At 35.8% G+C, this 12,875-nt stretch overlaps 2 protein-coding genes across 5 annotated transcripts; both read left to right on the top strand.

Annotated features, from left to right (window-relative positions):
• The first annotated feature begins 1,228 nt into the window (after positions 1-1,228).
• Positions 1,229-7,335, top strand: si:ch211-160b11.4 (cytadherence high molecular weight protein 1). 2 transcript variants are annotated; one of them, XM_048193476.1, is made up of 7 exons: positions 1,229-1,289; positions 4,332-4,397; positions 4,803-5,951; positions 6,121-6,203; positions 6,482-6,619; positions 6,719-6,824; positions 6,983-7,335. In XM_048193476.1, the coding sequence occupies exons 2-7, from the start codon at positions 4,361-4,363 to the stop codon at positions 7,048-7,050; spliced, it is 1,581 nt and encodes a 526-aa protein (XP_048049433.1). In that variant the 5' UTR covers positions 1,229-1,289; positions 4,332-4,360; the 3' UTR covers positions 7,051-7,335. The 2 variants fall into 2 exon arrangements, with proteins under 2 accessions (XP_048049433.1, XP_048049432.1); XM_048193475.1 differs by having other exon boundaries at positions 1,239-1,308.
• Positions 7,336-9,371: 2,036 nt separating this feature from the next.
• On the top strand, positions 9,372-12,317 carry mettl21cb (methyltransferase 21C, AARS1 lysine b). Of its 3 annotated transcripts, XM_048193473.1 has the most exons (6): positions 9,372-9,565; positions 9,823-9,942; positions 10,369-10,532; positions 11,080-11,197; positions 11,317-11,588; positions 11,707-12,317. In XM_048193473.1, the coding sequence occupies exons 2-6, from the start codon at positions 9,849-9,851 to the stop codon at positions 11,824-11,826; spliced, it is 768 nt and encodes a 255-aa protein (XP_048049430.1). In that variant the 5' UTR covers positions 9,372-9,565; positions 9,823-9,848; the 3' UTR covers positions 11,827-12,317. The 3 variants fall into 3 exon arrangements, with proteins under 3 accessions (XP_048049430.1, XP_048049429.1, XP_048049431.1); XM_048193472.1 differs by lacking the exon at positions 9,372-9,565 and having other exon boundaries at positions 9,630-9,942; positions 11,039-11,197; XM_048193474.1 differs by lacking the exons at positions 9,372-9,565; positions 9,823-9,942 and adding an exon at positions 10,165-10,286.
• The last annotated feature ends 558 nt before the right edge of the window (positions 12,318-12,875 follow it).

The following is a 12,875-nucleotide window of genomic DNA, read 5'->3' as shown; positions in this document are numbered from 1 at the left end:
AGATTTATTTTTACAGTCATCTTTGATCATACTTACCAAGGGTGTTCTGACCACCACTGTATATATATATATATATATATATATATATATATATATATATATATAAGCGTGGTAACCACAGTTTACAGATATTGAAAATACAGATATTATTACTTCTGTAAAACATAATAAATTAAAACAATTTAGCTTTCCCACATATTTCTATAATTTTATTTACTTTATTTTTAGTTATGATAATAATGTCGTTTTGTTCTGTGCAGTGTGCACTATAAAAAATAAGTTGTCTATAAAAATATATTTTAAATTTAGAACCTAAAAATTAATTGTTTTTATTCTAGTCAGACTGAATATATGACTGAACCACCTTAAATATCTATTGGTTTACAACAACTAAAGCAAACTCTAAGGGTCAAATCAAGTCTTTAAGATGCAGGTAAACATTTGGGGACGGATGGTAAACAATGCAATTTCATTGTAAAAAGTGCTGAAGTCCTGCAGTTTGTTTTTTTGTTTTATGAGGTTCCCTTTCAGGGAAATGTTTGGCTTAATACAGTTGATTTGTCCATCATAATTCTGAACAATCCAGAAGTGTGCAATAAAGATAACATGAGAGAGATAATATGTAGCTGCTTGCACTGCTCTTCATTGGGTTTAGGTTTCATGAACAGAGATGCATTGTTCATGCATGTTGCTTTTGAGACCTCACACTCGCTGTGAGGCTTGTATGAAACTTTTGACAGCTGCTTCATCCACAGTATTCCTTTCCTCAGTAGGACATGGCATTTTGATATACCCTTTCAACACCTGTCCACATATAAGTTGTTGTGCTGTTGTCGAATCATGTTATCCACACATATACATGTGCCCAACACTTGTTATTAGTGTGGGAATAAAAAGGTTTTTTTTTTTTTTCACACTAATAAATTGAAAGAAAGAAAGAAAGAAAGAAAGAAAGAAAGAAAGAAAGAAAGAAAGAAAGAAAGAAAGAAAGAAAGAAGCATCCAATCTCTGCATAAACTTTATTTCATACTGAAGTGATCTGGTACTCTGAACTTCAAAGCAAAAGTTTACAAGAAAAACAAACAATAAGGAAATATAATGAGATGTTATTTAGATAAACATAATACACGTTGAAGCATGTAATGGAGTTAGCTATTATACACGTGACAAGACAAAAGCAATAAAAGGGTCGTAAATGTCTTTTATAAGAAGCGCTGATCTGATCTCACAGCACTGAGAGAAACACAGGTGAAGAGTCGATACAGAGCAGCAAAACCAACACCAGACCGGTGAGAATAACCACCTTCTGTACGTATTTCTGAAGAATAACTTTCCTTGTTTCTTTCTTTCTTTCTTTTGTTTGAAAATAATTGTTTGATTTTCTTTCAAATTAAGGGTGTTAATCTGTAATTTTATCCTGATCTAACCCTCAAATGCAGTTAGTGTAACTTATGTATTTTGGTTGATAAAATGATGTTTACTTAAAGGTACACTATGTAACTTTTTGTTAAAAATTAACAAAATTTAAATAATCAGTCAATATCATCAATCCTTCTTGCAAAACATTTTTTTTATTATTTATTGTGGTAAGCCTATTATAAGTGTTAATATTTTAGACCTAAAGTGGGGTGGTTTTCATGGGAAATGAGGTAGGCTCTCTCATCAAATCTGTAAATGGAGGAAAGTTGCTCCGCATGTATGGTGTTGGGGTAATCAGGGTTGGGCAAAAATACATCAAAATGTATTTTAAAATAAAATACAAAATACCTTAATTTTAAGTGTATCAAAATAAATTACAAAATACTGCAGCCACACCATGTATCAAAATAAACTACTGTATATTTGTATTTTAAAAATACTAAAAAATAATTTTACAAGGGAGCATGAAATGGCTTCGTAAACCTTCCATCAACTGGCCTATTTGATCAATCCCTTCACCATTACACTGATTAAGTACACAATGTTTGATAGCAACAGCTTTTCTCTGCCAGAGTCATGCAATAAATCTGACATATGAAACCAGTTAAAGGCACAATATGTAGGACTTTTTGGATTAAAATATCCCAAAACCACTAGAACAATGTTACATATTTTGTTGACTTGTTTATTTACATTATCCCAAATGTTTCCAAGAATGTTTAAAGCTGCTGTCTGTAACTTTTCTGTGTTCAAAATTTAAAAAAAATTATATAATGACAATTTACAACGTAAATGCATTTTCCAAACTGTGTTTTTGTCTTACCCTGAATCACTATGGTACACTTATAATAAGTGTTTATATTCAGACTATTTTAGACTGGTCTGGTAGGAACTGCTGCGGAGTAGCACAGTACCTGCGTGACTCGTCAAAGACACAAACAGAGAGAAGTAGCTTACGCTACAATGTTCTGATTCAATTCTGTTTATTAAACGCTAGAGGGCCAAAAGTTACGGACTGAAGCTTTAAATCCAGAGAAATAAGCGATTTTTACCAGGACACACACCGTGTCTGTGCATTGCCTATCAATGACATCATTACCCTTGATTTCCGGTTTTATTTTGAAGAAACCATGGAAATATCAAAGACACTTTAGTATATTATGCGTTTTATTAGACAGGGGAGAAACTGTTTGGATACATTCATCGACAGAAATCTCATCATGTTATATAGCTCAACACAGTAAGTCTTTTTGTTTGAATCTTGTTTTCTTGATTTAGACGTGAAGACAACACCTCCCATGATTCCGTGAAATAAAGGCGTCATCAAGCTACGCCTTTGTTTTGAATAAGCGACCTCTAGCGGCAAAAATTTACATATTGTGGCTTTAACAGATCAAATATTCACAAATCCCTGTGATCTCTCATATGAAGGTTAGGATTAAAGTAACCAACAGTTTAATGTTTGCGAATGACTCATAATTGGTGTTTGGTAACAAGGGGCCTACTTTGCATCAGCAACACTGACTCAATGACAATCATCATTGATCATTCATAAGAAGACAACTGATGGCTCTTGTATTCTTAGTAACTAGCTTCTAACTAATGAATCATTTGATTGTTAATCATAAATATAGGGGGCTGCAGCTCGGTATAATAGTTTTCAAGAACATTATGTAAATTGGTAAACTATTTAGCCTAGGCTACTAAAACAAACACCAAAACTTTACATGAACTGTTAAAAATTATAGCAATTTATGCAAAAAATTGATGGAAAGCTGGCAGCCTGCACGTTTCTTACCTTGACCACCTTCTTCCATATGGATCAATTTTCTGTTCTGATCTCAACAAGTCTGGGCAAACTACTGAGTTGGCACTTCTTACAAAGTATTTTACAGTATTTTAAAAATACAAAACACTAAAGTATTTTGATACAAAATACGAAGCCATTTTCATCAACCCTATACAAATTACAAAATACTATTTTGTATTTGAAATACGTATTTGAAATACATGCATCATAAATACTGCCCATCCCTGGGGGTAATAGGTTAGTTGTCACAACAAGCGAGAAAGGTTGACATGGAGCACCTTAAATCGAACCTCCAGGGAATCACACGCCAACAGGACAGTGTCCTGACAAAAATAAAACGTGACAGAGCTCATAATAAAACGAGAATCAACAGAGATGGCGATAACTAAGGATTTATAAACGTTGTAAGGAGATGGCGTTTTTATTACTCAACGGGTGAGTAAGGTATTTTATTGAACAGATAAACTGCCATATGTAGCTCTCTAACAGAGTTCACTGATATGAGCATGAAGGGTCATTTCATTATAGGTTGTTGTAGTAGAGCTGTGCTGGAATTTATTTTCAAGGAAGTGCCATCTCTATTAATGGGTATAGCTATAGTAACGTCTTCAGCTGCTTGAGATCCTTTCCATCTAAACTTGCTATACTTGCTAAACTTAGCCTATTAGTGAATGATTTATGAGTAGTCTCTTTTTATGCAGCCTTCACGTGTTCTCGGAATGATCGTAAATACAAGTTTCCATAGGTAAAAATTGCACATGAACGCCCTCCCGTTTCAAAACTTGAATGCGATGAGCTCATAATCACGACTTCCGAAGTCAGAAGTAGGAATTATCAAATTTCCGATAGCAAGTCGAGGCAATATTAGTTATGCATGCAGTTTTGCTTTTTCACCGCTAGAGGGCAAAAAGTTTTACAATGTACCTTTAATTAAATCAGTTCATTTAAATAACCTTTTCTCTCAGTGTAGTACATTCCTATGAAATGAATAACCAAATAATTTCATGAATTCTAGTCTTGCGATTAAAAACTTAATTAAGTGAAAACTAAACGAATTGATTGGTTTATGTTGGTTTAATATTAAATCATCTTTTTCTTGCAGAGAGCAACTCTTTGGAGATTTTTGGCAAGATGAAAAAATTACTTTTGCTGGTTCTCACCTTAACAGGTATGATCTGTGCTCTAGTTACACATTAACAGTTAATATTAACTATTATTAGTACAGTAGACAGTAGGCCATTTAGTACAGCATTCTGTAGGCTAAACACTGATCAGTGTTTAATTTTTTATTGGCTTATTTATTTAAAATGTTGCTTTTTTGGCAGTGGATTGGTGCCATAGTGCGCCCATATATAAACTTTTTCCCAGAGCTTGGAAGGTGTACTAACTCTAAAAATAATGCATATTTATAATTATGCATCTTCACCAAAAAAAAAAAAAAAAAGTAGTTATTACTGGTGGAAGCTTAGAATATCTAACAAGCTAAATGTTAAATACATCTTAAAAGTGGTGAATAATTATATTTAATTGCTAGATTAATTAACATTATAACTTTCTGATCACAACTCTCTAGCTTCTGCCAGTCCACCATTTCAGGAGGAAAAGCTGCCATTTAGAGATCAGCCTTTTGATCATGTGGTGAAGGTGGATGTTTTACCAGTGGTTAAAAAAGAACCAATAGTACAGAACACAAAAGAAGAACAAGGTCCTCTGATGCAGGATGAACCTGTTGCAGATGTGGTGGACCCTGATTCAGTGTTGCTGAAGCCAGAGACAACAGAGGAACACAGAGTAAGTGAAAAGACAGCAGAGATGGTGGAGGAACCTGTGTTAAAGGCAGATAATCTGACACCAGAGACAAAACTAGAGCCAGAAACAGTTGCCAATGAGAACACAAACAACGTACCTGTGCAGGAACCTGTGCTAGAGGCAGATGTTCTGACTGAAGAAACACCAGAAACAGAACTAGAGCCTGAGCTGGAAATATCTGTGGAGGAACCTGTACTAGAGGCAGATGTTCTGACTGAAGAAACACCAGAGACAGAACTAGAGCCTGAGCTGGAAATATCTGTGGAGGAACCTGTACTAGAGGCAGATGTTCTGACTGAAGAAACACCAGAGACAGAACTAGAGCCTGAGCTGGAAATATCTGTGGAGGAACCTGTGCTAAAGGCAGATGATCTGACACCAGAGACAGAACTAGAGCCTGAGCTGGAAATATCTGTGGAGGAACCTGTGCTAGAGGCAGATTATCTGACTCAAGAAACACCAGAGACAGAACTAGAGCCTGAGCTTGAAATAGATCCCATTCAGAAGAACAGAAACAACGTACCTGCAGAAGAACCTGTGCTAGAGGAAGATTATCTGACTGAAGAGACACCAGAGACAGAGCTTGAAACTGAACTGGAAATAGATGCCATTGAGATGAACAGAAACGTACCTGTGGAAGAACCTGTGCTAGCGGCAGATTATCTGATTGAAGAGACACCAGAGACAGAGCTAGAACCTGAGCCAGAAATGGTTGCCATTGAGATGAACACAAACAACGTACCTGTGGAGGAACCTGTAGTAGAGATGGAGTCTGTAGATGAGATGGTGGTGGAATCTGAAAAAGAAGAAAAATTATTAAAGGAGCCTACACTTGAGGATGACTATATTGTGGCTGAAGATCTGGAAGAAGTAATGGAACCAGTGAGGGAAAGAAGAATGGCATTAAAGACTGGTAAGCCACCTCAGATGATTTTAACAGGTCTGATAATAACATACCAAATGCCCAAATGCTTTTTTGTGTTCATAGTCACTGTGACAGCTGCATTTACTGAGCTGATATAAAGTGTTGTGTAAACTTGGAGGCTATGGAATGATGATTGTAATGTGTGATATGTCCACAGGGAGGTGGACTTGTAGAGGAGTTGTCCTACAGGGCAAATGTTACCAGTTCTTCAGAAGAACCCTGAATGCCGATGCAGCTGAGGTAATAATGAATTCATGTCATTTGATTTATTCACATATTTAGTGTAATATGCTTCTGGCAGTCAAATGAAATGTAAATTAAAAAAAAACCTTTAGTACAAAGTAACATTTCTGGCTTGATAGGTTCAAATGAAACATATCCTGGTTAATGAGTTAGTTCAATACAAATAACATCTATATTGAATTACAAGATAGATTATTTTATTTAGAAATTATTATGAAATATGTAATAATAGAACTTGATTTCTGTTTTTTATTTCCACTTTATAATCTCCTTAGTTACAATGTCAAGAAATCTGCCCTAATGGCCACCTGGCCTCGGTGACAAGCAGCTACATTCGTGAAGAACTTGGAAAACTAATGGACCAGTATGGCGTGCGCACTATAACATGGCTTGGAGGACGGAGAGTTATTGGTGTATGCTCATTTGCTTTGCAGCGTTTCATTTTTTCAAATGATTTGATATTTTCTCCTACATATCTGTCCCACTAGTAAGTCACTTTCTTGTTTTGACAGACAAATAATTTCAGATGGTTGGATGGAGCGCCGTGGAGCTATAATAACTGGGGTATTGGACAGCCCAGTAATGATGGTGGGATAGAGAACTGTGTAGAGATACTGAGTAAGTGTGGCTGCTGAACAACAAAAATCAAAAATGTGTTGCACTCGTCACAGAGATAATCCAAGGGTTTAATTTATATCTCGTACTTCTCTTATAGAGATGCTTTCCTCTTTTTATGATCTGTTTTATTAGTTTAACAAAGCTTTCTCTAATTTCAGGTAATCTGCGATTCAATGATATGCCATGCCGTGATATCAGACCATTCATCTGTTCCTGCCCACTTTAGACAGCCAGGAGGTTAACCTAACCTGCTATACAGTGACTTTTATGAAGAACATGTAAACAATAAGAATTATTATTGTAATTTTTAATTTAAGTAATTTATAAGGGTTATTCCATAATCAACCTGTTTTGTTAAATTTGTTAAAATAATAATAATAAACTAAACATACATTTTATACTCCACAACTGATCTATTGAATACTTGTTTAATTTAATTGTTTACTTGCTAAAATCATCCTGTTGAACGCTTGTTGTATTTCATGTTTCATGTAAAACTGCATTAAATAAGTGACTTTTATTATGGTCTTCTATTATATTTTTTACTACTGTATCTACGCCTGTAATTTTCATGCCAATAGTTGACTCATTTAGCTGTTTACTGAAAGGACACTCAATGTTAAATCCTCACGGAGCTTTTCGCTAAAGCTTCACAGAGGCTTTAGCCAGGCGCTTGTACGCTAATAGCTCTCATCACCATGAGCCTACCATGCAGGCTGTTTTCCATCTCATCATCTGTCCAGGAATGCCAGGATTCCTATGTTTCTATGCATCATCTATGGGATAAAGAGAGAGTCACTTCGTCTGACAGACGCATATGTTGTGAAGTCAGTGGTGGAGCCTGGGACAGTCATAATGTTAAAAATATGAAAACTTTAGTGCATGAAGTTCTAAAGGTAAAGTGTCATTTCTGTGGCACTAGCATTACCAAACATACTTGCAAAATAACTTGACTGTTAAATTATTTGTTGCATTGTTGTACTTGAAGTCAACTGGTTTATTGGTGATAAAGCAATGAAACGTCAAATTGTGCGGACAAAATATTTGGCCAGGCTGTCATACAAAAAAATTTTGAACATGTAAAAACGAGAGAATGAGAGAGAGAATGAAAATCACCTAATTTTTGATGGTTTAATTTAACTTGAAGGGTCATTAAAAACAAAGACATCAATGGTTACTACTATATATGGGTGTGTATGTGTGTATTTACATGTTTTTCAGAAACCAAACTATGAATGCCTTCTATGAGAAATTTTATCAATTCCAACTAGAAAATTACACACATCACCTTTAAAAATGAACTTTAGCACAGCTTAAGAGTTATTGCATTAAATGTCTGTTTTGGACGAATTAATCTTTCTGAGGTTACTTCCAAGTGTTTGGTTTTAATGGCCTTGGATGCTGAGGATCAGGTGCTGAGAGGATCTACTAGAATCTTTAAAGCCAAAGATTTTCTAGAATGGTTCATATAGATATTATTATCAGAATATCTAAAGATTAACGCCCTCTCTCTCACTTTGTCCAACGCACACTCTGGGATATGGGGTTAAAGCTTACTTTGGCATGCACAATACATTGTTCTTCATGGCTGAGTCAGTTTTCCATTTTACCTCGGCAGCTGTGTTTTCGCTACTGGGTGTCAGTGAAGGATTTGCAGTGACTAAAGCAAAACCACTCCAGCCATTTCAGTAAGAAATTAATACTTGTCATCTCCCTGGCCGCTTTGCTACTTGTAGCTAAATATGTGCAAGCTCTAGAGAAAAGTTGTTTCATAACCAAAAAGTACCTTATTGCACTAATGATGAGAAAGCTATCTATCTTTAAACAAATAAAGTTTTTGTATTTGCTTCAGGTGGTACAGATGGTGGTACAGGTTGTACACGTTTCAACCCTGATACAACAATGCTGAGTTAACCACTTGATATTATCACTCAAACAATCGAAACATTGCTGTTTTATTTTATTTTAAATAAAGGGAATAGTTAAACTGTGTGGATTTTCCTCATTTTCATATCTTCTGTTTTGATCTTGCACTTGTTGGAGATCATTTTGATGTGTGTATTGAACATTGTGAATACTTTGTCATATTAATGTTGACGTCATTTTATAAATGGGCTTTAGGTGCACCACGAACACCCCTTACCAATAGTAAAATCCCAAGACTTTCTTGGCTTATTACTTTGGTATTTCAGACATCATCATGTTTTCTATGTCAGCCCAGTCTCAGGTTATTTCTGAAGTCTGATTTCATCCCAGCTATTAAAACTGACCGTTAGGTCATCCTACTCTTGCAGACATCCCTAATTTACCATCTGTGCTTTTACAGGTTATTGGACCCCAGTTTCAGCTTCCAAGTTCCCATAGGCCGCAGTATATCTGCCAGAGCCATGCACGGTGAGGAAAAGGGAGATGCCTTCATGGATAAGATTTTCTAAGGAAACCGGCTCCCAATGAAGTCAACATGTGGACAAACACAAATACCTACAGACATCTTTTCCCCCCTCTGTCTATATCTCTGTCTGTTTTCCACAAACTCGGAAACCAATGAGAGGGATCAGTGATCCCTGAGGAGAGGATTGTTCTCAGAGCTGTGGAATTAAACGGCTTTGATGCTGCATGCAACTCCCTCTCTCTCCCTCTCTCTCTCTCATAACTAACTGCACATTTAACTCAGAAGCAGAGGGATGCTGCCTCTTTATAAAAGAATATTTGCCCTGAGGATGTCAACTGTCAAGTGTCAGGTCTGTTTTTGTGTTTGTGATAGTATTTAAGTGTGATTTCATTTTCATTGCTGTTTATTACTGATACTAGTTTAACGTTAAATTTATTTCCAAAGGAATTTTGCATGTTTGGGTGCTATTCAATTCAATACTCATGCATGTGGGAAGTATTTGAAACACTGGATAATAGCTAGGTGTCAATGCATTTAGTTGGTAAGGATAAAGTTTTATAGAGAATTTTATTGAGAATTAAAAACGTGAATCTTCCACCATGATAGCTGTACTGAGCGTTTGGACTTACATTATGGAGATAGAAGGGCCATGTCTAAATGTGCAGAAAATGGGAATTGTGAAACAACCAGACCCTGTCAAACCACCACCAAACAACACAAAGGAAGGTAAGTAGAAAATTGAGATATGGGAGCAAAATGACAGTGGGCTCCAAAAATCAGTGAAAAAAATGCATCTATTATGTAGTATATTTGCATTTTTTTTTTTTTTTTTTTTTAAATGTATATATTATAGCTATACAGTTTAGCAGGACTTAAAAAATCTTTTACTTTTTTTTTTTTTTTTAGATAAAAATAACAAAAATCTTGCTACCAAACAGAATTTAGATCTAAGACTTGCACTCTTGACTAAAACTTCACTGCTCCACTTCAAAGACTTGCAACCCGATCTCATGAGAAAATGTAATGAAACTATTTTACAATTTGGTGATTCGTATGATGGGATTTGCACGGTAATGTCCAAATATTGAACAAACGAGATCACACAATCTAATACGAACTGCTCTGACACATTTTTACTGGTGTTCTTTTCAGAGGATCTGGAGGGAAAAGACATGCAGAAGGAGGCACTGAACAGGCGCAATGCTTGGGAGCCCAGTTTCTTCTACTCCCTTGGCAACGAGACCTTTTTCTTTACCGGGCAGGAGATCAGCATCCGAGAATCGCTCGACTCTTTTGGCGCAGTCATCTGGCCAGGCGTAAGAACAGATATTTTTATCTCTTTATAGCCCACTGCCCGTGTTATCGCCATTTTTAACGCCTCTTTTAACCCCAGGTAATTTAGAATCATTTAGAAGCGGTGTTAGCACCACTTTTTCCCTGGGGGTTGAGAAACCTCGCAGAAACTTTTGCAGTTATAATCCAGCATTGAGGTGCCAAACTTGTTCAGTGTGAAACGATGCGGTTTTTGTAAGGTTTTGGATTGATTGGCTAATAGTGAACTACCACATTCAACTAAGCGCAATTACTTAGTAATTAGTTACTCAGAGTTTAGTTAATAGCCTAGTAGTTACTAGAATGTTAATATTGTGTTACTCATTTGTTCCTGTGTAGTTATTCATTAATTATTTTAAAGTGTTACCGGAATGTATTGAATGAGAAACATCAGCAAGATACCCCAGGATTCTGTTTAACGTACCCGGGATTGAGAATGACACTGGGTTAACTATTTCAAGTGTGAAGCCATTTTGTTTTTGTGGCGTAGGCGTTTGTTCAGATTGCACGTGCATGTATGTGTGCACACAGGCTGTGGCTCTCTGTCGGTATTTGGAGAAGAACCGGGAAAAGGTTGATCTGCTGGATAAAGCAGTGCTGGAACTTGGAGCAGGAACAGGACTGGTGTCCATAGTGGCAAGTTTACTGGGTAGGCCTAAGTTTTTTTTAGTTTTTTGAAAAATGATGTAGAGTTTGAAAGGTCAAAATTTACATTACTTATTTGACCATTTATTTTCATTTACAAAAGTCTTATTTTTTCACATGAAGGTGCCTGGGTCACGGCCACAGATCTGCCCGATGTCTTGTCAAATCTGAACTTTAACCTTTCGCGCAACACACGGGGCCGCTGCAGGTACACGCCTCAGGTGGCGGCTCTGACCTGGGGTAAGGATGTGAAACGTAACTTCCCCAGCTCCGTCTACCATTACAACTATGTGCTGTGCGCAGACGTGGTCTATCATCACAACTTTCTGGAAGATCTACTGATCACCATGCAGTACTTCTGCAAGCCAGGAACCACCATACTGTTGGCAAATAAGGTCAGGCTCTGTATTTTGTTCATATAACCATTAACTTTAGCTAACATGTTAAATTTATGAGGTCTGAAGTGGTCTCTTTTGTAAGACCTGTTGGCTCTCGATGTCTTATTTCCAACAGGTGAGATTCCAATCTGACCTGCGTTTTATTGAAAACTTCAAAAATGTTTTTAACGTCACATTGCTGGAAGAGATCCCACAAGAGGAGGTAAGGATCTACCAAGCCACTGCAAGGAAGTGAGCCCAAATGAGAGAGGACAAGGAGAAGAGAGAAAACCAACATGATGTGAATAGCAAGAAATGTGTAAGACATGGGAGATTATGCATTTAATAAAGGAGGCCAGCAGCCTTAATATTGAATGGAAGGTGCTCCACCTGTTGGCCATCTGAGAAGTTACAATGACTGACAACTGAATGCTACAATTCCTGACAATAATGCAAAAAAAAAAAAAAACAGGATCTCAAAAAAAGGCGATGAAAAAGTGGATACATGTATGATTTTATGTGTTTATTAAAACTATGGATCACTTCAGATAAAAATGTTTTTTTTTAGTAATGCGATCTCATACTTGTAGTGGTCACATTGTCACGATGCAACCATTTCTCAATTTTCTACTACTTTTAATTGATTTTTCACTGCAATCTGTTGTATTTATTTGTCAGAGCTGGAAATAGGCTTCCATAGAAAACACAGATTTTTTTTTGTGAATGTCTAAAAACAAAAAGACTGAAGACTGTTAGTGCTGCTGTTTTGCTTCCAAATGTATTATGCAAGCCACCATTTATACGGTCATTGTTATTAAAATACTTTTTGCAACATGGTGCAAAATGCTAATCTCCTTCCTAAATCTATACTACCTTTCAAAGTTTTGTGATCTGTAAGTTTTTTTTTAATTAAAAGTAATAAATACCTTTATTCATTTATGTTACAAAAGATTTACATTTCAAATAAATAATTCTCTTGAACTTTCTATTCAAAGAATCCTGAAAAAATTATCATGGTTTACCCTAAAATATTAATCAGCACAATGGTTATCAACATTGCTAATATTGAGAAATGTTTCTTGAGCACAAAATCATCACATTAAAATAATTTCTGAAGGATCATGTGACAATGAAGACTGAAGTAAGGATGTTGAAAATTCAGCTTTGCCATTACAAGAATAAATTACATTTTAAAATATGTTAAGAAAATAGTTATTTTAAATTGTAATATTTCACAATATTACTATTTTACTGTATTTTTGATCTGATTAATACAGCTTTGTTGAGCATAAGAGACTTATTTCA

This window comes from Megalobrama amblycephala, linkage group LG6 (assembly GCF_018812025.1).
Source record: "Megalobrama amblycephala isolate DHTTF-2021 linkage group LG6, ASM1881202v1, whole genome shotgun sequence".
NCBI classification, from domain to species: domain Eukaryota; kingdom Metazoa; phylum Chordata; class Actinopteri; order Cypriniformes; family Xenocyprididae; genus Megalobrama; species Megalobrama amblycephala.
This window is presented reverse-complemented; position numbering and strand designations above follow the sequence as displayed.